Source organism: Lissotriton vulgaris, chromosome 5 (genome assembly GCF_964263255.1).
Source record: "Lissotriton vulgaris chromosome 5, aLisVul1.2, whole genome shotgun sequence".
NCBI lineage: Eukaryota > Metazoa > Chordata > Amphibia > Caudata > Salamandridae > Lissotriton > Lissotriton vulgaris.
The window spans coordinates 752,008,461-752,034,952 of NC_141693.1; the positions used below are offsets into that span (position 1 = coordinate 752,008,461).

The following is a 26,492-nucleotide window of genomic DNA, read 5'->3' on the forward strand; positions in this document are numbered from 1 at the left end:
TCTACCACCCTCATTCTACCACCCTCACTCTACCACCCTTCAGTCTACCACCCTCACTCTACCACTCAACCACCCTCACTCTACCCCTCTACCACCCTCACTCTACCACTTTATGTTATGTTATGTGTTTGTTGAGCGCGACAGCTGCCCCAGCGACGGGGTGTCCCGGCGCTAAGAACCATAGCACAACCTACTGAGGAAAAAGGAGAGAAGGGGAGGCTTACAGAGGAGGGAAGAGGTGAGTTTTTATTGCTTTGCGAAAAGCGGACAGGTTGTCAAGGCGGCGTATGTGGAGGGGAAGGGAGTTCCAGAGCCTAGCTCCCAGAAGTTTGAAGGAGCGGCCTCCGATGCGGCAGAACTTCGTGCGGGGAACCACTACTAGGTGTTGCCCCGTAGAACGAAGGTTGCGTTGGGGGGTGTAGGGTGTTAGAAGCGAACGGAGGAGTTCGGGGCCATTATTTTTAAGGATTTTGAAGGCAGTAGTGAGGGCCTTAAATTGAATACGGGCTTCCACAGGAAGCCAGTGGAGTCTGTGAATGGTGGCTCTCGCGGAACACCTTCTGGGAAGGCCTACTATTGCCCTGGCCGCAGAGTTCTGAGTTTGCTGAAATCTAGTAGTCTCAGCTTTGTTAGCGCCCAGTAGAAGGACACGCGCGTAGTCCAACTGGGCAAGGATGGTGGATTGGACGATGAGCTGCCGCGTTTTGGGGTCGAAAAAGCCTAGAATGGAATTAAGGCTTCTCAGCAGCCCAATACAGGTCGCGGCTACTTTTTTGGTGTGGGTCTGGTAGTTAAGCGCAGAGCCCAACCATACTCCCAAGTTTTTAACCAGAGATTTGGGAGGGGGGTAGGGCCCAGCAAGGGGGGCTACCAGAGGTCGTTCCAGCAACTGGGGTTCTTACCCAGGAGCAGCACCTCGGTTTTCCCTGCATTCAGTTGTAGGCAGTTTGCAGTCATCCAGTTGGCGACGGAGGCCAGTCCATCCCTAAACCTTGTGGCGTCGGGGGAGGGTGCCTCATTGAGGGTGATTACCAGCTGTGTGTCGTCGGCGTACAACACCAGCGTGATATCCCAATCTTTGGCCACTGCCGCAAGAGGCTGCATGTACAAGTTAAAAAGGGATGGACTGAGGGCAGAGCCCTGCGGGACTCCTTGGCCGATAGCTTGTGATTGGGAAATAAATGGGGGGCTGACACCCGGAAGGACCTGCTCGTAAGGAACGAACGGAACCATTCCAGTGCCAGGTCCTGAATGCCAATGCTTTCCAGGCGACTCAATAGGATATCATGGGAGACCGTGTCAAAGGCTGCGCTGAGATCGAGCAGTATCAGCGCAGCACTCTGACCGGTGTCCATAATCCTCCGGAGGTGTTCAGTGGTGGAAAGGAGTGCGGACTCCGTACTATGCCCAGGCCTAAACCCGTGTTGGGAGGGGTCCAAGATGTTATTTCCCGCCATATGGTCATTAAGTACGGTGTTCGCATGAGCCTATGCTAGCTTGGACACCCAGGGGAGCAGTGAGACGGGCCTGTAGTTCTCCGGTTTTGTGGGGTCTAGGGTGGGTTTTTTTATAATGGGAGTGACCCAGGCCTGTTTCCAACATATGGGTATTGTGGCCGATGAAAAGGAGAGATTGAGGAGCGAGGCCAGAGAGGGGAGAAAGAAGACCAAAGCTCCTAGAAAACGGGCTGGTCTCATAGGATCTGAGGGGGCACCGGATTTCACCTTCCTGCAGAATTTAGCTAGATCCTCATGAGAAATAGCTGGCAGACAGGTGAGCCTGGAACCCTTGAAGGGGGTGTTGGGAGAGCTAGTGTGGTCCGAGGGGTTGTGTGAGAAGGAGTTGTAAATCTTCCTCACCTTTTCTGTAAAGAAAGTGGCGAGGTCTTCACACTGCTGTGTGGAGGAGATAAATGAGGCAGGGTTGCCACCGTTTTGTAATTTTTGGACTATTTTAAGAAAAAATTCATGGGGTTGGGGCTGGACTCGATTTCCTTGGCATAGAAGGCTGCACGGGCAGTGCGTATAGCTTTGTGGTAAGATTTGAGTATGGCCAAATAAGAATGTTTGTCCTCGTGGCTGTAGTCTTTCCTCCAGTGCCGTTCCGCTCTTTTGCATTCCTTTCTAAGTACTTTCAAGTTCTCATCATACCAAGGGTTAGAGGGGGTGTTACGTCCTCTAGTCCACTTGGCCGGTATAATAGAGTCCAGTCCTTTGGTGATCCAATCTTGAAAAGCAGCATACGACGTGTTAATGTTGTTTGTAAAATCGAAATTGGGTTCTCCTAAGCTGGCAGAAAGGTCCATATTATGGAGTTTGTGCCAGGGCCGTTTAAGACAGGAGGCGGGTGCCGCCCTGTTGGATTGGGTACCGACCGGAATCACAAATGTGACGAGGGAGTGATCAGTCCAGCCCATGGGTTTAGGAGGATCAGCTCTGGCTTCTGGAATGTTAGTGAAAACCGGGTCAAGTATGTGACCAGCAGAGTGAGTGGAGGATTGTATAAGGGGGGTCAGCTGCAGGGCTGTTAGGTCCGCTAGGAGATTACTAATGGTAGGATCCGAGATGGCATCAAGGTGAAGGTTTAAGTCCCCTAGGATCGTAAAGTTAGTGGAGCTAGTGATCAATGCATGGGCTATCTCTAGGAACTCCTCTATGAATTTAGAGGAGGGCCCCGGGGGTCTATAAATAAAAAGGCCAGAGAGGGAGAAGTGAGGACTAGTGGTGATTTTAAAACGCGCGCATTCGCAGCCCGTAATGTCTTCCTTTATAAATGAGCAAGTAAAAGATGTTCTATAGATGGCGGCAATGCCGCCTCCCCTAGAGTCTCTATTAATAGAGGTCATAGAGAACCCATCCGGTAACGTTAGATTAGGGATGCTAGTTAGTTCATCTCTAAGCCAGGTTTCACACAAGAACATAATATCTGGGTTCTCGTCTATCAGAAGCGTTTTCACCTCAGCATGGTGTTTTACCAAGGACCTGACATTGAGCTGGGAGATAGTGAGCGAGGCCTGGTTACTTCTAATAGCTTTGTGGCGGGGTAGTCGTGGCTCCGATATAACTAATTTACAGGACTTACATTGAAGAGCAGTTTGTCCAATGCAGCCCTCTAACTTGTCACAGCGTGGGCCCGGGTTGAGTGCCCAGAGACGGTCTTTGTCGTAGTGGTATGTCGTCCGTGTTTTTTGAGCTGGGGAACTGGCGAGAGGCGATGACTTGGCGAGGACGGGCGAAGACGGGCTTGCCTTAGGCGCCCCCGCTGCGATCGTCCGCTGCGCGTACGGTGGATGCACATAATTTTAAGAGGTGAAGGAGGGCGGGGCGCGTGGCCTCGGAGTGGGCATGGCCTCGTGCCTCGCCGGCAATGGCGATCTAGTTTACCACCCTCACTCTACCGCCCTCACTCTACCACTCTATACCGCCCTCACTCTACCGCCCTAACTCTACCACCCTCACTATACGGCCCTCACTCTACCACTCTACGGTCCTCACTCTACCACTCTACCGCTCTCACTCTACCACTCTACCACACTCACTCTACTGCACTCACCCTACCACTCTACTGCCCTCACTCTACCGCTCTAGCACCCTCACTCTACTCCCCTCACTCTACCGCCTCACTCTACCACTCTACCACCCTCAGTCTACAGCCCTCATCTACCACTCTACCGCCCTCACCGCCCTCCCTCTACCACTCTACCGCCCTCACTCTACCACCCTCACTCTACGACCCTCACTCTACCACCCTCAATCTACCGCCCTCACTCTACCACTCTACTTCCCTCACTCTACCGCTCTCACTCTACCACTCTACCGCCCTCACTCTACCACTCTACCACCCTCACTCTACCGCCCTCACTCTATCGCCCTCACTCTACCACTCTACCACCCTCACTCCACCACCCTCACTCTACCACTCTACTGCCCTCACTCTACCACTCTTCTGCCCTCACTCTACCACCCTCACTCTACCACTCTACCTCCCCCACTCTACCGCCCTCACTCTATCGCTCTCACTCTACCACTCTACCGCTCTCACTCTACTGCCCTCACTCTACCACTCTACCGCCCTCACTCTACGACCCTCAGTCTACCACTCTACTGCCCTCACTCTACCGCTCTCACTCTACCACTCTACCACCCTCACTCTACCATTCTACCACCCTCACTCTACCACTCTACTGCCCTCACTCTACCACTTTACCGCCCTCAGTATACCGCCATCACTCTACCACTCTACTGCCCTCACTCTACCGCCCTCACTCTACCACCATGCTGCCCTCACTCTATCACACTGCCGCCCTCACTATACCACCATCCCTCTACCACTCTACTGCCCTCTCTCTACCACTCTACCACCCTCACTTTACCACTCTACTGCCACACTCTACAGCTCTACCACCCTCACTCTACCACCCTCACTTTACCACTCTACTGCTCTCACTCTACCGCCCAGACTCTACCACTCTACCACCCTCACTCTACCGCCCTCACTCTACCACTCTACCACCCTCGCTCTACCACTCTACAGCCCTCACTCTACCACTCTACCGCCCTCACTCTACTGCCCTCACTCTACCACTCTACCCCCCTCCCTCTACCGCTCACTCTACCACCCTCACTCTAGCACTCTATCGCCCTCACTCTACCACTCTACTGCCCTCATTCTACTGCCCTCACTCTACCACTCTACCGCCCTCACTCTACTACTTTACTGCCCTCACTCTACCGTTCTACCGCCCTCACTCTACCACCCTCACTCTACCACTCTACCACCCTTGCTCTACCGGCCTCACTCTACCACTCTACCACCCTCACTCTACTACCGTCACTCTACCACTCTACCGCCCTCACTCTACCGCCCTCACTCTACCTTCCTCACTCTACCACTCTACCTCCCTCACTCTACCACTCTACCGCCCTCACTCTGCCGGCCTCAATCTACCGCTCAACCGCCCTCACTCTACCACTCTACCGCCCTCACTCTACCACTCTACGGCTCTCACTCTACTACCCTCACTCTACCGCACTCACTCTACCACTCTACCTCCCTCACTCTACCTCTCTACCACCTTCACTCTACCGCCCTATCTCTACCACTCTACTGCCCCCACTCTACCACTCTACCACTTTACCGCCCTCACTCTACCGCCCTCACTCTACCACTCTACTGCCCTCACCGCTCTCACTCTACCACTCTACCACCCTCACTCTACCGCCCTCACTCTACCGCCCTTACTCTACCACCCTCACTCTACTGCCCTCACTCTACCACTCTACTGCCCTCACTCTACCACTCTACCGCCCTCACTCTACCACTCTACCGCCCTCACTCTACTGCCCTCACTCTACCACTCTACCCCCCTCCCTCTACCGCTCACTCTACCACCCTCACTCTAGCACTCTATCGCCCTCACTCTACCACTCTACTGCCCTCATTCTACTGCCCTCACTCTACCACTCTACCGCCCTCACTCTACTACTTTACTGCCCTCACTCTACCGTTCTACCGCCCTCACTCTACCACCCTCACTCTACCACTCTACCACCCTTGCTCTACCGGCCTCACTCTACCACTCTACCACCCTCACTCTACTACCGTCACTCTACCACTCTACCGCCCTCACTCTACCGCCCTCACTCTACCTTCCTCACTCTACCACTCTACCTCCCTCACTCTACCACTCTACCGCCCTCACTCTGCCGGCCTCAATCTACCGCTCAACCGTCCTCACTCTACCACTCTACCGCCCTCACTCTACCACTCTACGGCTCTCACTCTACTACCCTCACTCTACCGCACTCACTCTACCACTCTACCTCCCTCACTCTACCTCTCTACCACCTTCACTCTACCGCCCTATCTCTACCACTCTACTGCCGCCACTCTACCACTCTACCACTTTACCGCCCTCACTCTACCGCCCTCACTCTACCACTCTACTGCCCTCACCGCTCTCACTCTACCACTCTACCACCCTCACTCTACCGCCCTCACTCTACCGCCCTTACTCTACCACCCTCACTCTACTGCCCTCACTCTACCACTCTACTGCCCTCACTCTACCACTCTACTGCCCTCACTCACCACTCTACCACCCTTGCTCTACCACCCTCACTCTACCACTCTACTGCCCTCACTCTACTGCCTTCACTCTACCACTCTACCGCCCTCACTCTACTGCCCTCACTGCACCACTCTACTGTCCTCACTCTACCGCCCTCACTCTACCACTCTACCGCCCTCACTCTACCACTCTACCGCCCTTGTTTTACCACCCTCACTCTACCACTCTACTGCCCTCACTCTACTGCCTTCACTCTACCACTCTACCACCCTCACTCTACTGCCCTCACTCTACCACTCTACCTCCCTCACTCTACCACTCTACCGCCCTCACTCTACCACCCTCATTCTACCACCCTCACTCTACCACCCTCAGTCTACCGCCCTCACTCTACCACTCAACCATCCTCACTCTACCCCTCTACCACCCTCACTCTACCGCCCTTACTCTACCACTTTATGTTATGTTATGTTATGTGTTTGTTGAGCGCGACAGCTGCCCCAGCGACGGGGTGTCCCGGCGCTAAGAACCATAGCACAACCTACTGAGGAAAAAGGAGAGAAGGGGAGGCTTACAGAGGAGGGAAGAGGTGAGTTTTTATTGCTTTGCGAAAAGCGGACAGGTTGTCAAGGCGGCGGATGTGGAGGGGAAGGGAGTTCCAGAGCCTAGCTCCCAGAAGTCTGAAGGAGCGGCCTCCGATGCGGCAGAACTTCGTGCGGGGAACCACTACTAGGTGTTGCCCCGTAGAACGAAGATTGCGTTGGGGGGTGTAGGGTGTTAGAAGCGAACGGAGGAGTTCGGGGCCATTAGTTTTAAGGAATTTGAAGGCAGTAGTGAGGGCCTTAAATTGAATATGGGCTTCCACAGGAAGCCAGTGGAGTCTGTGAATGGTGGCTCTCGCGGAACACCTTCTGGGAAGGCCTACTATTGCCCTGGCCGCAGAGTTCTGAGTTTGCTGAAATCTAGTAGTCTCAGCTTTGTTAGTGCCCAGTAGAAGGACACTCGCGTAGTCCAACTGGGCAAGGATGGTGGATTGGACGATGAGCTGCCGCGTTTTGGGGTCGAAAAAGCCTAGAATGGGATTAAGGCTTCTCAGCAGCCCAATACAGGTCGCGGCTACTTTTTTGGTGTGGGTCTGGTAGTTAAGCGCAGACTCCAACCATACTCCCAAGTTTTTAACCAGAGATTTGGGAGGGGGGTAGGGCCCAGCAAGGGGGGCCACCAGAGGTCGTTCCAGCAACTGGGGTTCTTACCCAGGAGCAGCACCTCGGTTTTCCCTGCATTCAGTTGTAGGCAGTTTGCAGTCATCCAGTTGGCGACGGCGGCCAGTCCATCCCTAAACCTTGTGGCGTCGGGGGAGGGTGCCTCATTGAGGGTGATTACCAGCTGTGTGTCGTCGGCGTACGACACCAGCGTGATATCCCAATCTTTGGCCACTGCCGCAAGAGGCTGCATGTACAAGTTAAAAAGGGATGGACTGAGGGCAGGGGCCTGCGGGACTCCTTGGCCGATAGCTTGTGATTGGGAAATAAATGGGGGGGCTGACACCCGGAAGGACCTGCTCGTAAGGAACGAACGGAACCATTCCAGTGCCAGGTCCTGGATGCCAATGCTTTCCAGGCGACTCAATAGGATATCATGGGAGACGTGTCAAAGGCTGCGCTGAGATCGAGCAGTATCAGCGCAGCACTCTGACCGGTGTCCATAATCCTCCGGAGGTGTTCAGTGGTGGAAAGGAGTGCGGACTCCGTACTATGCCGTACTCCACCACTCTACCACCCTCACTCTACCGCTCTACAGCCCTCACTCTACCGCCCTCACTCTAACACTCTACCGCCCTCACTCTGCCACTCTACTGCCCTCACTCTACCACTCTACCACTCTCACTCTACCACTCTACCAGGCTACCGCCCTCACTCTACCACTCTACCGCCCTCACTCTACCAGGCTACTGCCCTCACTCTACCACCCTCACTCTACTGCCCTCACTCTACCACTCTACCACCCTCACTCTACTGCCTTCACTCTACCACTCTACCTTCCTCACTCTACGAATCTACTGCCCTCACTCTACCGCTCTACCGCCCTCACTCTACTGCCCTAACTCTACCTCCCTCGCTCTACCACCCTCACTCTACCACCCTCACTCTACCACCCTCACTCCACCGCCCTCATTCACTCTACCGTCCTCACTCACTCTACCGCCCTCACTCACTCTATCGCCCTCACTCTCTCTATTGCCCTCACTCACTCTATCGCCCTCACTCTATCTATCTATCTATCTATCTATCTATCTATCTATCTATCTATCTATCTATCTATCTGTCTATCTATCTATCTATCTATCTATCTATCTATCTATATATCTATCTATGGCCCTCCCTCTCTATCTATCTATCTATCTATCTATCGCCCTCCCTCACTTTATCAATCTATCTATCGTCCTCCCTCACTTTATAAATCTATCTATCGTCCTCCCTCCCTCACTCTTTCTATCCATTGCCCTCCCTCACTCTATCTATCGCCCTCCCTCACTCTATCTATCGCCCTTCCTCAATCTATCTATCGCCCTCCCTCTATCTACCTTTCGCCCTCCCTCTATCTATCGCCCTCCCTCTATCTTTGTATTGCCCTCTATCTATCTATCTATCTATCTATCTATCTATCTATCTATCTATCTATCTATCTATCTATCTATCTATCTATCTATCTATCTATCTATCTATCTATCTATCTATCTATCTATCTATCTATCTATCTATCTATCTATCTATCTATCTATCTATCTATCTATCTATCTATCTATCGCAGTCACTCTGTCTATCGCATCACCACAGCATCACTCAGCACCACCACAGCATCACTCAGGGGCCCAACAACATCACTATGTGCTACCATCGCATCACTGAACGCCACAGCATCACTCGTCGCCACCACAACATCACTCAGCGCCCCAAGAGCATCAATCTGTGCAACCATTCAACAACAACTGATTCAAATATGTTCTCTCAATGTTTCAAGCTTTATTACAAATGTCACAAAAAGATGTAAATATTTCACTTCTGTTCTTGGATTTTCGTCACAATAAAATACACTGAACATAATCTTCACCAAAGTTTAAGCTATTGCCAGTATAAATTACAATAACTTTTATTTAAGTATTAATTATTTAAAAAAATTAAAATCCATTGTTGTTTGTAATATCAATACATCTAAGTCACATAAATAGTAAGCATGGGCTGAAAATTCGTTCCGCTCGTGGAATTTGCAAAGTTTTGGCAATTTCGCGGTCTGCGGATCGTGCGAAGTTGCAAAAAAATCGCAATTCGTGAGTTGGCGAATTTTTTTTGCTTGGTCGCGCTTCAAAAATACAATCTTGCGTGCGCGGCGTTGACTTACCGTGATTCTGAGTTCGCCGAGTTGTTTTCCTCCTGGTTTGCGTGTGCTGCACCATTTTCGATCTTGCTGCGTGATCGCGCAAGACTTTTCGACCGTGAGCACGTCATGGCGTGATCGCGCTAGACTTTTCGACCGCGAGTACGTCATGGAATACCGCCATCTTGCACTGCGAGACTTTCAGAACACGAATACGTCATAAGGGCCGGCTATCACGTATCGCGAGTGTAAACAATAGCAAACAAGTAAATGTGACACGCACCTGACATCCGGGGGGAGATTTGAACAGCTCGCTTTCCCGAAGTCGTAAAAAGTCAAAGTCGTGGTGAAATAAATCTCGCGAACTCGCAAAAATACAAAAATTCTGCAATCTCACAAAAGTTCGCAAATTTTGCGAACAGCGAGTAGGCTTTCCCGCGAATTCGCTAAATTCGCCCATAAAAAACACATATTGCATTACAAATGCTATAGGTGTCACATTTGCGAAAGTTAAAACTATTGGAATTGTAAATGACACAGCTATTAATTTAGCTATTTTCAAAACCAACACATAAATAAAAAAATTGTCATTTACAATACCAATAGCTCAAACTTTCCTAATGCGAGACCTATTGTATTGCAAATGCTTGTTATTTTGTTTGGTGGTGGAGTGCATCTCAGTACATTTTATTCTGTTTTGCCTGGGTGAGTGTATCCCAGTACATCTTTCTGCTGTTTTGGTGGGTGAGTGTATCCCAGTTACAGTCTTCGTTTCTTTTGTTGTGAGGGTGTGCTGTGTACTTCTGTATCACAGTGCTTGTTGCTTAGTGGGTATGATTGAGATAGCTATGTGCCATTGACGTACTTTTCTATGTTATGTGTTTTGGTTCAGGCTGGTTTACAGTGCTGGTTCGCTGTGTGCTTTTCGGCTTATCCATGTCTATAACTTATTTTGCTGGTGATTGGATCTTACACACGGACTGTAGGGGTCCCTGAGATGTCAGGTGTGCAAGTGTTGTACGTGTTTTGTACTTTACAGCGCAGCCTTACGTTTCTACTTGTGGTTTACTTCATGTTTTGCCTGAGACTGATGGTCCCTTCAGGTGTGAGAATTTCATGGCATATGTTTTGTTTTTTGGTTGTGCCTTTCTTTTGTGAGAAAAGGGGATGGTGTGTGTGCCATTGTATTAATGCAATTTCATCCTATTGTATTGTTCCATTTTTATGCCGTTTTAGTATTGTATTGCATTTTCTTGCCATTGTATTATTGCAATTTCTTGCCACTGTATTATTGCATTTAAGATAGTACTTCTTGCTATATTTTACCCTGTTTCATTTTCTTTCAATTGTTGTATTTTCTTCTTTGATTTTTTTTTCATTTGTTGTTCCTTTCTTCTTTATAGTTCTTTTGCTTATGTAAAGAAATAGGATATGTTTAGCGTGATTTCTCCCCTTCTTTCCTTGCACCAATGTGTTCAGCTTGAATGGCTGTAGAATGTAGGATGATGTCACGGAATATCACGGATGTCACAAAATATTGGAGTGTGGTCTTGGTTAGAGTGTCAGATTAAGATGAGAGGCTGAGCAGCAGGGAGGCTGCTCCTGGTGGGGCTACTACCGATTACCATCTTATTTACTACTTACCTTATTTCTAATTACCTGGAACCGGATATAATAAATTACATCTTGGAACATACCACTCTGCTTACATTTGGACTTCTTTACCTAGTACAGTGGGTATGCATGTAATTCACCGAACATACAGTTAACTAGCCCACAAACCCGGAGGATCTTGAACAAGGACCAGGCTCATAAAGACTGATTGTTAATGGTCCTGCATACACAAAGAATCACCACGCATTCTTTGTTGTGGAACGAATTTCTGTATGCAGACAGACTGCAGATGTTGAGGTCTGTCTGTGGTGGGTTGTCCAACATTTTGAAGTGGTGGCTGAACTGTATTCCTTATTTGTGTTATTTTTTCCAGATCCTAGCAACCACCGAGCAATATCTAGCATAAGCTGCTGAATATGGATTCGTGGTCTGGGATGGAAAGTAAAGCCCCTAAAGCTTCCCTGGTTTTCCAGGGTAGGTTGGCCAAGCAAAGTTGATCTATCTGCAAAGAGTGTAGACTTCAAGCTTGAGACCGTGTATAGTATAATACAACGGATCATCAGACACAGAAGGAACTAAACGTGTGGTCAGAGAAACAATTAGGACAAATGAAATGATTATGCAATTGAAATCTCAAAATATAGGCGAAGTAAAAGTTAGGAAGAATAGTGAACATGTCCCCACTCTAGCAGAAGTGTCTAATTGAGATTCAGGTAATAAACCTTAGGGCTTGAGTGCTTGGTTCACTCTCATCTTATCACGTTCTGATTTGTTCTGCGCCTCTCAGGCCAACGTGATCATGGTGTTTCAGCATCATGGTCCATAGCCAGTGCTGGAGGTGGACTTTCTGCAGACTTCTTACAACATGTAAGTCCATGAGCATCCCAACTGGTTCACTGGCATACTTCACGAGAAGTCCAGTCCTTTAGGCCAAGCCCTGGGAGGATTTGTTTATGTTTCCCCTGTGAAAAGCGCTTATGTTCTGCAAAAAATAACTGAAGTTCCAAAAATATGTTTGGATCAGTGATTAATTTGTGCCAGTGGTTTCCAGTGCTCAGCACTGGCACTTAATTATCAGTGGTGGCTCTAGTGACAGTCCATTACATGGTGATGCTGTTGTTTTAATTTTAAGATGAGCCCAGCAAGCATGTTTATTAAGTCAATATGCATTGAAAATGAATAATACCAGCCTCTCGTGCCATTATTATAGCTCTGTGTGACCTGAAATAGTCTGAATTGCCACACTTGTATGAGTGCGATGGCTAGATTTTATATTGGTGCTCTCATTGGCAGCACTGGCAGGGTATGGGGGTGCAGGCTGCAGTGGCCTACCGAAAAGGGCCCTGGCACTTATTTTGTTAACAAATTAAGAACAGGGTTGGATTACTTTTTTTCTCTGTTTACATCTGGTTGTACTCCAAGATTTTCAGGCTCTGGATGCCTCAACCAGCATGTCTTCATTCATTAGAGACCTAAACTCGTTCAGGTGTCCCTAAACTTACCATACAGACAACACAAGGCATTATTTACTAATCTAGAAAAATGTTTTGATTGTAAACATAGCCTATTGAAGACTATAGATTAAGGGGCCCATTACCAGTTGTACAGAGCAGTGCCCCCTGATGTCAATTACAAGTTTTCCAGTGTCACTGGGCTCTGGGGAGCTGCTGAGGCTGCAGGCAGTTGTTGTGCCGCCCCCGTCTGGCTGCATCTTTTAGCATGGGTGGGCTGGGGGGACACTGAAGAAACTCCCCTAGCTGAAAAAAATCATCCTTTCCTCCTTCCACTGCATGCCCAACTCTGCCCCATGGGAGTTAAAAAGCCCCATAACATTTACCACTTGCTCCACCCAGCTGGGGAGTGTTTGCAGTTTTGAAGCTATTTTTTTCTCTGAAAGGGGGAATCATGCAAAACTGGACCCCATAATTACTGGTCCTGGGTGCACAGGCTACTCCTCATTCCGGGGGAAATAGCTTGTGATCCCAGTTATCTTTTGAGTTACTGCACAGTATAATTAATTCAAGCCAAATTATCTCCCTATGGAGCTAACCGGGAACTCATAATGGTGCTCCATGGGGGATATTTCCAAATTTTGACCATGGCGAAGAGATAAGAACCCCCAATGCAAAAAAAGTTACAAATAATGCAAAACATTTTACTACAAATAAATAAATATTAGGAATCCATGGGCCTGCCATGGCTTATTCTGTCTAACAGCGAGACACAAAGCTTGGGGGCTCAGACCCGGCTGGACATGGAGTCTGCAAACCTGCGTAGGGAGAGAGAGCAAAATCTTTGAGGAGGATGGATCCGGGATAAAACTTTTATTTCCAGCACTACACTCTCCGTCTCTGTGCTATCATAGTTGCATGCACCCTAAGCCTCGCTCTGTGGACTCTGCATTGTGGTCTTGAGGAAGGCCAGAGTGATCATGAACAGGCCATAGCTCTCTGGTTGAGGGTGCACTGTGCAGAGTTTAGCAATGTCCATGGAGGTATGAAAAACCTGGATTCTGCTTTCAAGCTCCCAAGAGGCAGCTCAAAAACAACTAGAAGTTTTAATCAACGGTCACTACTCGAGAGTCCGCAGAGCCTAGTGACCATCGCAGGAGGTGCAGGGTCACTGGCTACCAAGTGGCACTGTGCCATGTGAGTCATTTCATTTTCTGTCTGAACACACTTTTCAGTCAACTACTGTGCCTGTGTTGTTTTTTTTTGCAGTCAAGTGTGGTTAGCTGCACAGCCAGGGCTAGCTTAAGGTATTACACTTGACAAGGGTCTACTTGGTGGGTTTTAAAACGTGCAAGTTATTTTTTTTAAAAATGTTTAAAAAAAGATACAAAAAATGATTGTCTGTAATGATGAATTCACTGTTAAGGAATATGAATATAGAAAAAAAACATGAACTATAGAATATTTTTAAAAAATGTTAGGCTGATTATATATTTTAAAAGTTTAAAATTCCCTACCTTTTGTAGATGAGAAGAGCATTTGGAGAGCCACAGGAAGTCTGACGAGGAGTCTCTGTAGCGACAGATCCATGTGCTCCTGTACTATCCTGTGGCATGCTGCACAGAACTCTGTGTCCTACAGACACAGAGTCACGGCATCCTACAGAGGCCCCTTCCCTCTGCACAGAGAGGAGACCTCGCACATAATTATGTTAGCCCTTGCCTTCCAGGTCAGACAAGTGGCCTCCTGTAAAACCGATGCACTCCTACAGATCCAACCTCTGCAGGGCCGTGCGCTTGTTTACAGAGCCTTGGCACTCTACTGAGAGCTATTGGCAGGGTCGGATTGGGATCACAATTTGGCCCCGGCACTGCCTAAAAAAATGGCCTACATTCGCGGGGCGTGCCCTTTCACAAAACACCATTTGGCTACTCTCAGAGGTGTCATTTGTAGAGACATTTTTGGTAAATTAAGCATTTTAAAGCTTATAGAGCCAGTAACATTAATCACGACTAGGGGTACTGCAGTTCTGATAACTGAATACTTACTTGCAATCTTAATGCCCTGCACAATGTAGTTAGATACTCTTTCCTAACCAGCAATGTTGTTGTCTCTGATCATCACATAAATCAGAAATCTAGTACAAAGTGTAGGAGAAAGGATTAGACTGGAATCTCTGGGAATAGAACATGTAATAACAAAAGTAACGGGAAGAGCAACTCTGAACCTCTGCCATGGAGAATAGAACCTCTAACGACAAACAGTGAAGAAATACGTTCTGCAAAACACTCAAAAGAAATAAAATGTAGCTCCTTTACAAATGTTGCACTTTTCCCTGAATGTAAGTACCTTTTGCTGCCTTGCCTACCTCCCCTCTTTCTTTGTGTCCACTACTGTGCCCAATATGAGATCCATTCGTTAATGAGTATAGAAATGTGACTCATGATTTTCCAATGAATTAAAAAAATTATAGATAGAGGCACAGTGTTTTTACAAATGGTGAATTTAGATTTGTTTTAGTGGCTGTACACAATAATCATGTAGAATCATTGTGGTTTTTAAATGGTGCTTAATTGGTTTTCAAAGATGTGCATAACAAAGCAAAACATTAAAAAAATAAGGTTTTTTGTAGACTGTGTTTGCCATTGTAATTAGCATTTTTGTGTAATTTAAATAAAAATGTCTTTATATATACTTGCTTTATACATCGCATGTAAACCAAGCTATACTATAAGGAATACAGAGAGAAACAAACTAACTATTGTCTTGATAAAGACAGAATTATTAAACCCATCGAAACACGTCGACACATCAGTGTACATTATCCAAGGGAAAATTTGGACCTGCAGATACGAAAATGAGTGTATTGAGGCCAGGATTTTAAACTGTCCCATAGAATATGTTTCTTTGAAAGACAACATACACTGTCTAACCATTGTTCTCTTTTTATGTCATGGTATATTGTGTCAATTGATTGTAATTGGGGATTTTACATTAATTGTTTTTATCAATTGTTTTCCATAAAAGTGTGATAGATAGGATGTGTATTAAATGTTCCATTGTAACCAGTTTTTTAATAATAAAAGATGTTTGTAAAACTTCGATGATATTTAGCAATTGAATTAAACATTAGGTGGGATTTTCCTTGATGAGTTGTATTATTGTGCGCCTTGTGAGGTACGACCTAGTTGTGAGTTGAACCTTGTATTCTGTTCCTTTCATAACCCAAGGGAATATTTTTGTACTTGTCAAGAGTACCCTACTCCCTTGGCTACAAGGGGTCTCTCTCTCCTTTTTACACACTACTGTGGTCAGACAGTGATCTCCAGTTCTGCTGGGTAGTGCCAACTGGAGGGCTGGGGAAAAAGAGGTAAAGAGAGGTGAAGTAGAACTAGAAATCCTGTAGTGATAGGTGTGATGGGGAAAGTCTGAAGGTAAAGACAGAAAGATTGGATATCCGGGAGAAAGGAATATAGCTAAAGAGAGAGGAAGAAGTAGGTAGGTAATGAGAGTAAGAGGACAGTTCCTCCCCGGCTCCTTCTGTCTCTACTTGCCCTATCCCAGAGGAAGAGCGAGATGTGAGCCCGGAGGATCCTGCACTCTGTGTGCCAACAGTTGGATGGAGTAGCCGGGAACTACTCTATCATGATCATCCCTATTTCCGTGATCAAGAGCCTCTGCCCCCTGCCTGTCACCTGGTGTGTTGGTGCAGGTGTGGCCTGACTGACCTCCTCGCCAGGACTCAACACTCATTTCCCCTCTCAGACACTGATGCCAGCCCTTAGCATGCAGCATGTCGGGCAAGCACTATAAGGGGCCAGAAGTTAGGTTCTGCATTACTTCAAGGTGTTCTTGATCCTGCCCTTCTTTGATGCTCAGCAACTGGCCATGTAAGGACCACGGGGTAAAGCCACAGTCAGACGAGCCACATCAATAAAGGTAGTAAGTGACTGTAGGCAGGCAGTGAGTATGCAGATTTGCATCGTGCACATGTGGTGTGGCTGGTTTCACAGCATTGTGTAATGTGCTGCAGCCGGGTATTGTGTCACCTGTTTGCAGAATGGACAGGCAGTGGCTTCTGACCAAGTCAGTCATCAGTGTTACAGAAGAACTGTGTCCTGCACCACAACTGCTGCACGCACATTTGAAACCCACACTACTTAGGCAAATCACAAACTAGGCATTCCTACACAAACCATACCCATATTTGTCCAGCTCTCTCGTTGGCCATTGTCCCTCGTTCAGACCCGACCAGTAGACTTTCCTGAACTCTACCATGTCCCATCCCTTCTCGTCTTTACTGAAGTATTTCTCATCCCTCACACAGACAATCTGTTGAGCACCAAAACTCTCTCCGGACCGCTCTCCTGGTCTTCCATCCTATGGACCTCCCTCACCCAGACACCGGCTATACCTCTATCTCCCCCTTCCTGGAGACTACTTCATACCCCAGTCTAAGGATACACAGAGCGAAGGATCGTGAAGCCCACCCTTGGATAAATCCCACTCCACAAAACTCCAGTACACTCAAAACCACATAATTACTATCTACATAATTCCACTGCACACCTTGCCACATAATTCTACGTCACACTATTCCACAACTAGCAATTCAAATCCAACCCTGATAATTGCACTCCATACCTCATACTTCCACTCCATTCCATAACAAATGGGTAAAACACATTGTCATTTGTAGCGCCGATAGCTCTAACTCTTGCGAATGCGCAACCTATTGGCATTGCCAATGCTTGTTTTTTATTGCCATTCTTCTTTTTGACAGTTATATATATTGTGAACCCAACCCAAGGCAAAAGCTATTTAAGCGCTATTCATGTGAATCAATTACAGTACACAAGATCAGATGTTTTATTTATGGGCCTGGGAGATGAAGTGATTTGCTCAGAATCACAGGCTGTTGAGAGCAGACGCCTGGACTCAAATCTGATCCCCCATCTCTGACCTTCAGGCCACATATGCCTATACACCCGCAAGCCATGAAAGTGGAGGATATTGTTCTTTGGAAGGACACTGGGGGCAAGGTGACAATGGCCGACACCCTCAGCAATAGGACAACAGGGAGGCCCTTTCACTTACAACATTACTAACACTGCCCCCAGCCCCCCATTGCCTCAGCAACAGAACTGCCAGGCCCATTTTTATTACTAAATTACTCAAGTACTCCCAAGTCCTCTACTGCCTTTGGGCAATGACCTGACAGGGGAGGATATAAAGCATAAAACACCACTGATGTGCCACCCAGAGGGGCGGGGAGGAGGGGTGTGAAGATGGATCAAGTCCACAACATCACCTGTCCCCCACAGCAAGGCCCCAGCACAACCCACCAGTGCCCTGAATGAGAAGCCCCATGTGCGAGGTGTCAGACGAAAACACCTTTTCTGGGCTGTGTGGCCCCAGGGGGGCTGAGGTGAGAATGGCTCGCTGGCCTGAGCAACACCTGGCCCCCTGGGAGGTCGATTCTCGCATACAGTCCCCAGCTTCCCAGCCCACCTTCAGGGCAATAGGTTGGCAAGGCAGGGGGTCAAAGAGAGACCACAACTAATCATCGCCCAAAAGCTATATGACACACTCCCCACCGAGGCAGCTTTTCATTATATCTGTCCAGTGCCCTGTGTGGGCTGGGAAACAAGGGGGAAAAAACGACCCACAGAGGGCACCAACACACCGGCCCTGCGGCCAATGCGCGAATGCCAGCTGTGCCAATCCGCCCCTGGCTATTGGCATCTCTGCACCAACACTTACCCGTCACAGAGCCAGACCTGCCACAACAGAGTGGGACTTTACATGATATTGGTTTCCTACACACAGACCTACCCTTCTGCAACACTGCCTTTCTCTGGAGAGCCCTGTATTTATTCAGAACCATCACATCCTGCCAAGCACTGCTCTATTAGGGCTGATACTGTTGGTGCGTGTTCCTGACACCTCTAATGTAGCCTCCCCAGGGTTTTAAGTGGGATGAAAAAACTGGGGGGTCTTTCAAAGGGGCGTGGTCAATGTAATTTAGTGCGTGGCTTAAAAACACATAAGCTAAAAATCTGTTTAGCATAGTGTGTCGCCAGACTTGTATTTTGCTGTTTCTGTCATTGCTTCCAGATATATGGTACAACAAGCAACATCATACCTACAAGAAGTCAGGACTATTGGCTTTGTCAATGGTTGTTAGATGCATAAGATAAATAAGCAAGAACTATGGCTTGTATATAATATTGAATAAGCTTGCACCCAAAGCACTGGTGACACCAAGACAGTGTTGTTGCTCCAGAGTTTCAAAAAGAGAAGGGAATTCCAGAGAGAAAATGACTCTCTTAATGATTTTCCTTCCTCTACGACGCTCACCTGGCATAACGTCATGCCATAACTTCTCCACTAGTGCGAAGTGAGCAATGTGAGCAGCGCACATCAACATGCCTGCTGTCAATGCAGTCCTGAAAAAACGGACCGGCTGTGCCAGGGCACAAAACAGAGCCCGATAGAGACACGTTTCGAGGCCACCTTTAAAAAACTACCGGTGCTCAGCACCGGTGAGACCCGACCCACTAAAAGCACTGAGCCTCCCCACAGTCCTGCCCGTCTGCACTATACTCACGGCAGCCTGTGAACACGGCCAAGAGGAAGGCAGCCTTCATGTTCAGACAGTCTCTGGCAGGTCCCGGGTCGACGGCGACAACAGCAAGTGCTCTAGTTACTGGTGAGGGCTGCCGGTTTTTAAATATTGTCTGTGGCTGCATCATCCAAAACGTCGCCAGAAACCTTGAGCAAACATCAGTCGCCGAGCAGGAACATCGGGCGGTGTACTGGGTAGAGGAAGCAAAAGACTCAGATGCTGCTCACCCCCTCACGCGACCAGAACAAAGTAAATACGTACCTGTGTACTGTTCCAGGATTGCTTTGTTGGCACTGATGGGCGACATGTAGCCCATGTTACGTGGAGGTAATACTTCACATACTTGAAGGCCTGGGCAGGGGTTTTCCCAGTGCCTATTTCCTTTATTTACCTTGATAGTGTGGTTACAACACTCTGCTAATCAGCTTCAAAGACATCCCAATCATGATATAATACATATCAAAGGCGTCTGATGCGTCAATGAATCATCTTTCCCTATCGTACATGTGTGCGTGGCCAGAAGCAGTATTGCTATTAGAACATGCATTTTTTTATTGTCCTCATATCCCCCACAAAGTGCCACCAAAAGCAAAGGCGCCTTTGACATCCCACTCGAGTTCTACTTCTGAGCTACATCGCCTGGTAATACTCTACTTACTCTACTTACTCATGGCAAATGCTCTCATATCGAACAACCTTTACATTTTATGGGAGCCAGGTATAATGAGTGGACCATATTAACTGGTTCCATAACGTTTAACCATCTCTCAAAAGGTACCCACCACTTGTGAGACCTGCCTGCATCCCCTGCCTCCTTCAAAGCATACACACCTTTAACCGCTCCAAGACAGTCATCCATGGAGGGTCCACTTGTGAACACTTCCTACAGATTTCCTTCCTAGACAGCAACTCCGTGTAAAAGAGCAACCTGATCAAATTAAACACATTCCCCTCCATTTTGTTACAGTTTTCAGTTTTCAGTGCCAAAATGAAGCAAGAGGGGGCTCACCTGAATGGCAGAATGTAGCACAGTTGACAGTACCTTACCCATATCTTGCCAGAAGGGCCACAAAGCTGGGCAGATCAAGACATATGTATATAATTTGCGTCAGGGAGACTGCACCTCTTTCACCTGCTTGCCTCATTTTTCATTCTCTTTGCCATCAGGGATCCAATAACACGTGTGGGTGGTAGAAAAGAGGTTCCATTCGAGTGTGAGATTTCACAGTGGTGTACAAAAGATTCTAAGAAACTTGCCATAATGCTATGATCCCTGCACTTGGCAAGCCTGTCACCCAGGCTGTACATAGTGGCTTCAACTTCTCATCCATAGGTGTGATTTGACGCCAATGCCAGGCAGAAACTTTCTTATTACTAAGCTCAACATTCTGCCCTGCTACTTGAACAAGCATTGGCAAAGCTATTTAAGGAAACCCACAATAAATACATTATTAGACCTGAACCAGCATTACATCAATGGTGGATTTCATACTGGCTAAAACAAAGATTGTGGTACATTAGTTGTAGGAAACGGAAACATCTATTGGTTTAGAGATGCTGTTGAGTGGACAGTGATAAGAAAACTGCACATTCTTCCAGGGCATAAGGATCATTAGGTGAGTGAAGATTTTCTACAGAAGGTGCCAGCCGTGCATGTCTCTGCCCACAGGTCTCACACTCGTCCTCCTGCCACTGAATCGCGTGCTGTTGAATCTCAGCTCTTCTTGCCGACTCTGACACCACTCTGGCTTGAATGCTGGAATCACATCCTGGAAGGCAGGGGACAAATCGGGAAGGAGGCGACACCCATACCCACTGAGCTTCTTGCCGGCCGGAACGTTGAGCCGCAGGTTTACCGGAATCGAGCGTTGAGATACCAGAAGCAGCTAACAGGGACGCATCTGGGATGAGTAAGTACCACCGGTGGTTATTAGTGGCCATCAGCGGGAAATTTATCCACCAGCTTTTTCATGGTAACGTGTTTTTTGTTGCAGTGTTTTTTGTATTCTCAGCATTTTAGTTGTTCTAGTTTTTCAACGGGCCTACTGCGTTGTCTTAGGGCAGTGCTCTTGGTGCATTTGGACCTGGACTTGGCTTTAATTGAGGCACTGATTCTCCTTCTAGCTTCTCGTCCAAGTGTGCGTGTCTCTTTGGAGTTCTGAAGTTTGGTCTTCACCAATCTTAGTTACATCTTGCCACACCTCTACCCCCACCCTTCACTGTTCTCTTCAGGTTGGGGGAGTCCTGCTTGGTTGGGGTATGCAACAAGACGGCAAAGGGGCTTCAAGGTGCAGAGTAGTTTGTTCTGAGAAACAGAGGGTTCTCATCAGTGACCAGAAAGCTGATTCCCATTACAGAAGAGGTCCGCCAGCTAGACTCTGATAAGAGCCGAGGGACAATATTGGCCTGTCCCCACCAAGGATATCATAATGATTGCTATCTCATATCTTCTGAGTCACGCCCAAGACGGTGGGTGGAGGTGGCCACTGGTAAGCAAAGGCAACATTTTTTTGTGGCTATTTTTTCACTTTTTTCTTTTTTAATGAACAATGATCCCTGTAAAAACCTTAAGGCTCATCAAGCCCTCACAGTGCACAAAGATTGTCACCAGAAGTAAGGTTTTCTCCTATTTAGAAACAGAGGGGGGCTCTCTAAGACAGTCAGAGACTGTCTTATTCCCTCTTTCTCTGCGTATACCACTACATCAGACCAAACCCCTCTGGACTCAGAGGAGGAAAAGAAGGAGTCGAGGGAGACCAGACTAGCTAGTAACACCCAGGATCCACACAAACCTGAACTTAGGGTAAAAATAGGGCTGCAGGAGGACAATGCTCATGAGGGGAGGGAAGTCAGTGATGCTAAATCAATTACAGTACAAGCCATTATATATGCTCCACCACTGCAATCTGTTATAACTAACACAGGCCCACATAATTCAATCCAGCAGCAAAATACAGAAACCGTGGGGATGTTGCCATATCGTGATGGAGTAAAACACTTCTATCCCCTGGGCATGCTACTTCACAGAGTACGCCACAGGGGACCAGTCATTTCTTTATGGTCATTTGCCCAAGGGATGTGACACCCAGCCCAGGATGATCAGGAACATATTCTCTCTGGGTCACCCCTTCTTTCCCCTGAACCCACATCTGTTTTTGCGATAAACACTAAAGTCAACACATAAATTGGTAGTTCGCCTTTAGACTCCCAGTACATTGCTTATAGTATACTGTTGATTTTGGGCCGCTCTTTGGAAGCAACCAATGCGGCATTAAACTGGCATTCAGATAAATTGGAGATACAGGTAGAGCTATAACAAACCAAACCATGGCCACTTTATTACTTCTATTGACAACAGAATGCCCAGTCTTACCCCTCTTTTCACTGCCACAATAGTAGATGTAAGATCTTTACCACTGCCACACACTTGCTGCCCCATGATTGACAAACTGGAAGGTATCTCAGTGCTCATAGGTGCCATGGGGGAAAATCTAAGAATCCTCAGCACTGTAACACCGTCCCAATTAGACACCAGAACTTCCACAGGAATTTAAGACAATGAGCAGCTCCACAAGAAGTCCCACGGATCAGCTGCTCAAATAATCTCTTAACCTGACGCAGCACAGGAGTTGAACTCAATTTAATGGCCTTACCATTTTCTTCTCACACGGCTAAAGTGTGGATGTTATATTAAGTGATTTATAAAGCACCAGGATACCGAAGTGTCTCAGCACTAAGAATTCTTTCTCAGGTACAAACCCATACAGACGCTCAAGACCCCTAGCCGACACCTAGCCATTACAGCTGTATGAATAACCAGGTTTTGAATTTGTTGTGAAAAGCCAGTTCAGACTTTTCCTGCCTGAGTGCCAGAGGTAGGATGCTCCACATCTATTTGGTTAACAGGCTGAAAGAGCAGCCTCCCATGCATGTTTTTTTTTTACAAGAGGGGTCAAGGCTAAAGAGGTCCCTGCACACCTAACCCTTCTGCCAGGTATGTACGTCTGATAAAGATGATGTCAGGCAGTCAAAGGTGGTTCTTGTAGATTTATTCAAGGAGACAGGTCTCTTCATGAAGGGGCACTGGAGCAACTGCTAACGATCAGAATGCAGAGTTTGAAGTTCATGTTGTAGCAAGGTTTCTTTTCGCCATCCAGATTTTACAAAATGAATGACTTGGTTAAGAATAAGATCAGATTGGATGGCAGTAATCCACTCTTTCACAGAGAAAGTGGCATCTCCTATGTATGCAATGAAACACTCCTCAATCTCTGTTTCCCGCTCTTGGTTTTCATGTTCCTCAATAGGAAGTCTAGAGAGACAGTCTGCACGAGAATTTTTTCCACCAGGAATATATTGGATGGAGAAAGAGAATTCAAAAAGTTTTGCTGCCAACCTTGAGATACGAGCTGTTGTACGTTGAATGTTCTTACCAGAAAGTATATTTACCAAAGGAGAATGATCCGTTTTGAGTATGAAGCGTCTACCCCAAACATATGCTTTAAATTTTTCTACGCTCCAGACACAGGCAAGTAGTTATTTTTTAATCACTGAGTACTTACGTTCAACAGGTCTGAGAGTTCTGGAAGTGAATCCTATGGTGAATTCACGTCCATTTTTATTTTGGGTAAGAACAACTCCGAGACCATACTCACAAGCATCAACAGTTACAATGGTGGTTCTGCCTTCCATAACAGGTTGTAAAGCAGGTACTTTTACAATTCTTTGTTTGATTAGTTTAAACGATTGATCACATGATTCTGACCATTTGAATTCTGTGATTTTCTTTAATAAAGGTCTAAAACATTCTGTCAAATTGGCAAAGTTCTTCAAAAATTTGGCGTAGAATTCACACAATCCCAAAAAAGGAGAGTCACTGTTCTTTGTTATTAGGAGCGGTTGCATCTGTGATACTCTTGACAAGGCAAGATTTGGGTTTATCTCCTTGAGCAGAGAATACATGTTCTAAATATTCGATTTCTTTAGCTTTGAATATGCGCTTATCTTTTCTTAGAGTCGCGCCTCTGGATTGAAGTATGTTTAAAATTTTTGTGATTAAGATGACATGTTCAGATTCATTTTTAGTAAACAATAGAATATCATCTTGATAGACAGCTACTTGTGAAATACCTAAAAACATTTCAGACATTAATCGTTGAAAAACCGCTGCCGCAGAGGCTATACTAAATGGCATTCTGCATCATTGAAAGGTACATTCAGGTGTGACAAATGCAGTAAGGTGTAAACAAATCTTTGTTCAATTCCTCCTGATGCTAAGCCGATCTGAGGTCTAATTTGGTGAACCAAATAGATTGACCAATTTTCGTAATGAGGTCTTCAATTCTGGGTAAGGGGAAGTTGTCTACCCAGATAGCCTCATTTACACTTCTTAAGTCTAAACACATTCTCGGTTCACCTGTCTTCTTCTTGGTCAAAACTATGGGAAAAAGCCATAAAATGCCCTCTACTTTCTCAATGATACCTTGAGTATACATGACAGACAGCATGTTGGATAAATCTTCCCTGACACTAAAAGGAATGTTGCGTAATTTATGTTTGACTGGTATGATGTCTTGTTTGACTTTTACAGAATATTCAAAATTTGAGATTTTCCCTAAGTTATTTTGAAATACCATAGGAAATTTATTTTCCCAGTCATTGGCAATGTTGGAAACAGATTAGATGTCATGTTTTTCAATGGTGATAGGATTATCAGAACCAGGTCTAATAGTTAGATTAAACTCAGCTTGGTGAATGAGTCCTAAGACATGTATGCCTTTACGTGCTACATAAACCTTTCCACTTATAGAAGAATGTAATAGTTGGATGGAAGATCAAAAATAACCCATCAAATCTACTTTACTGCCCTCAAAAGCTACTGTCATAACATTAGGTGGCAAAAGATGTTGTGAACTCCACAACTGTGAATATTTCATATGGTCTATAATAGTGATGCGTGCTCCAGTATCTACTAAAAGTGTAATAGGAACATTGTTGATCTTTACTTCTATCTCAAGATCACAAATTGAAGACATTTTTTCTTGTTTAACACATCTGACACCTAAAGCTAATTCTTTAATCAAAACATCACTGTTGTTATCATCACTATCATGGTCTTTGTTAACTACACAGCAAACAGGATTAGGTTTGTTGAAACTACCCCCCCTACAAGCTTTGGAGAAATTTCCTATTTTCCCACATTTCTTACATTGTTGTCCAAGAGCAGGGCAATACCTGAAAGAAGAAACATGGGGGCATATTATCAAGGACAGGCGATACATTATCGCCGCTTTTATCGGCAGGAAACTGCTGATAAAGCGGTGATAATGGGCTTGATAATATGCTCTATGAATTCCAATCGAAGCCCATGTTAGATGTGAACACATCTAACATGGGCTTCGATTGGAATTCATAGAGCATATTATCAAGGCCATTATCGCCACTTTATCGGCAGTTTCCTGCCGATAAAATCGGCGATAATGTATCGCCTGTCCTTGATAATATGCCCCACGGTTTGGTGAACCACATCTAAAGCAAATAATCTTACAAGTTTGGGAAAAAAGATGGATTTGAGATATAGGTTTAAAGACAGTTTTGTTCTTTTTGAAGTCACCTTTATCAGAAACAGGAATGGATTTATTGATGACAGCGCCAGAGATATTTGTTTTGCGAAGTGATTCTTCTTAAAACGTCACATCTTCACAAGAACCTTCAATACTCTTGGCTATATCTACAGCCTTATCCAAAGATGGGGTTTTGCAAGTGAGAAGACGCTCTTGGATTTGTTTAGAGTTACATCGAACTACCAGTTGATCCCTTGTCAACTGTGAAGTGAAATCTTCAAATTCACAAGTTGCCCGCTAGAACGTTTAAAGCAGTAACATATGAGTCAATACTCTCTGTAGGTTTTTGTACTCTGGAGAAAAATTTAAATCCATGAACAACCAGATTTTTTGACTTGGAAAAGTATTTATCAAGTTGGGCAGTAGCAAGTTGATATTCATCAAGATCGGTTTCATCTATATCAGGGTAGTCAGGTAAATGGTCAAAAATGTTCTGTCCCTCAACTCCTAAATGGTAATACATTAAACCTTTTTTTCTATCTGGTTTGAATTTAGTGGCGTCAATAGCCACTAAATATGCATTGAAAGAACAAATCCATAGTTTCCACTCAAGTATGGGTTCACCAGGCTCTTGTAGAAAAGGTGCTGGAGGTGAGATACTCTGCATGGTTCTTGGAAAATTGAGCAATTTGTTGAAAAGAAGAAAAATATATATATATATATTTGAATAAAAATGCGTAGAGCGTGCAAATTGCTGAGAGTGTTAATTTGCACTTAATGAAATAATTGTG

At 46.3% G+C, this 26,492-nt stretch overlaps 1 protein-coding gene across 1 annotated transcript in view; it reads right to left on the minus strand.

Annotated features, from left to right (window-relative positions):
- LOC147711503 (phospholipase A2, membrane associated-like) overlaps positions 1–19,389 on the minus strand; it is a 319,182-nt gene extending 299,793 nt beyond the window's left edge. The window contains exon 1 of the mRNA XM_086922195.1: positions 19,121–19,389. Coding sequence (XP_086778321.1) covers positions 19,121–19,265 — 145 coding nt within the window. The 5' untranslated portion in view covers positions 19,266–19,389. The remainder of the gene's footprint in view (positions 1–19,120) is intronic.
- Between the last annotated feature and the right edge of the window lie 7,103 nt (positions 19,390–26,492).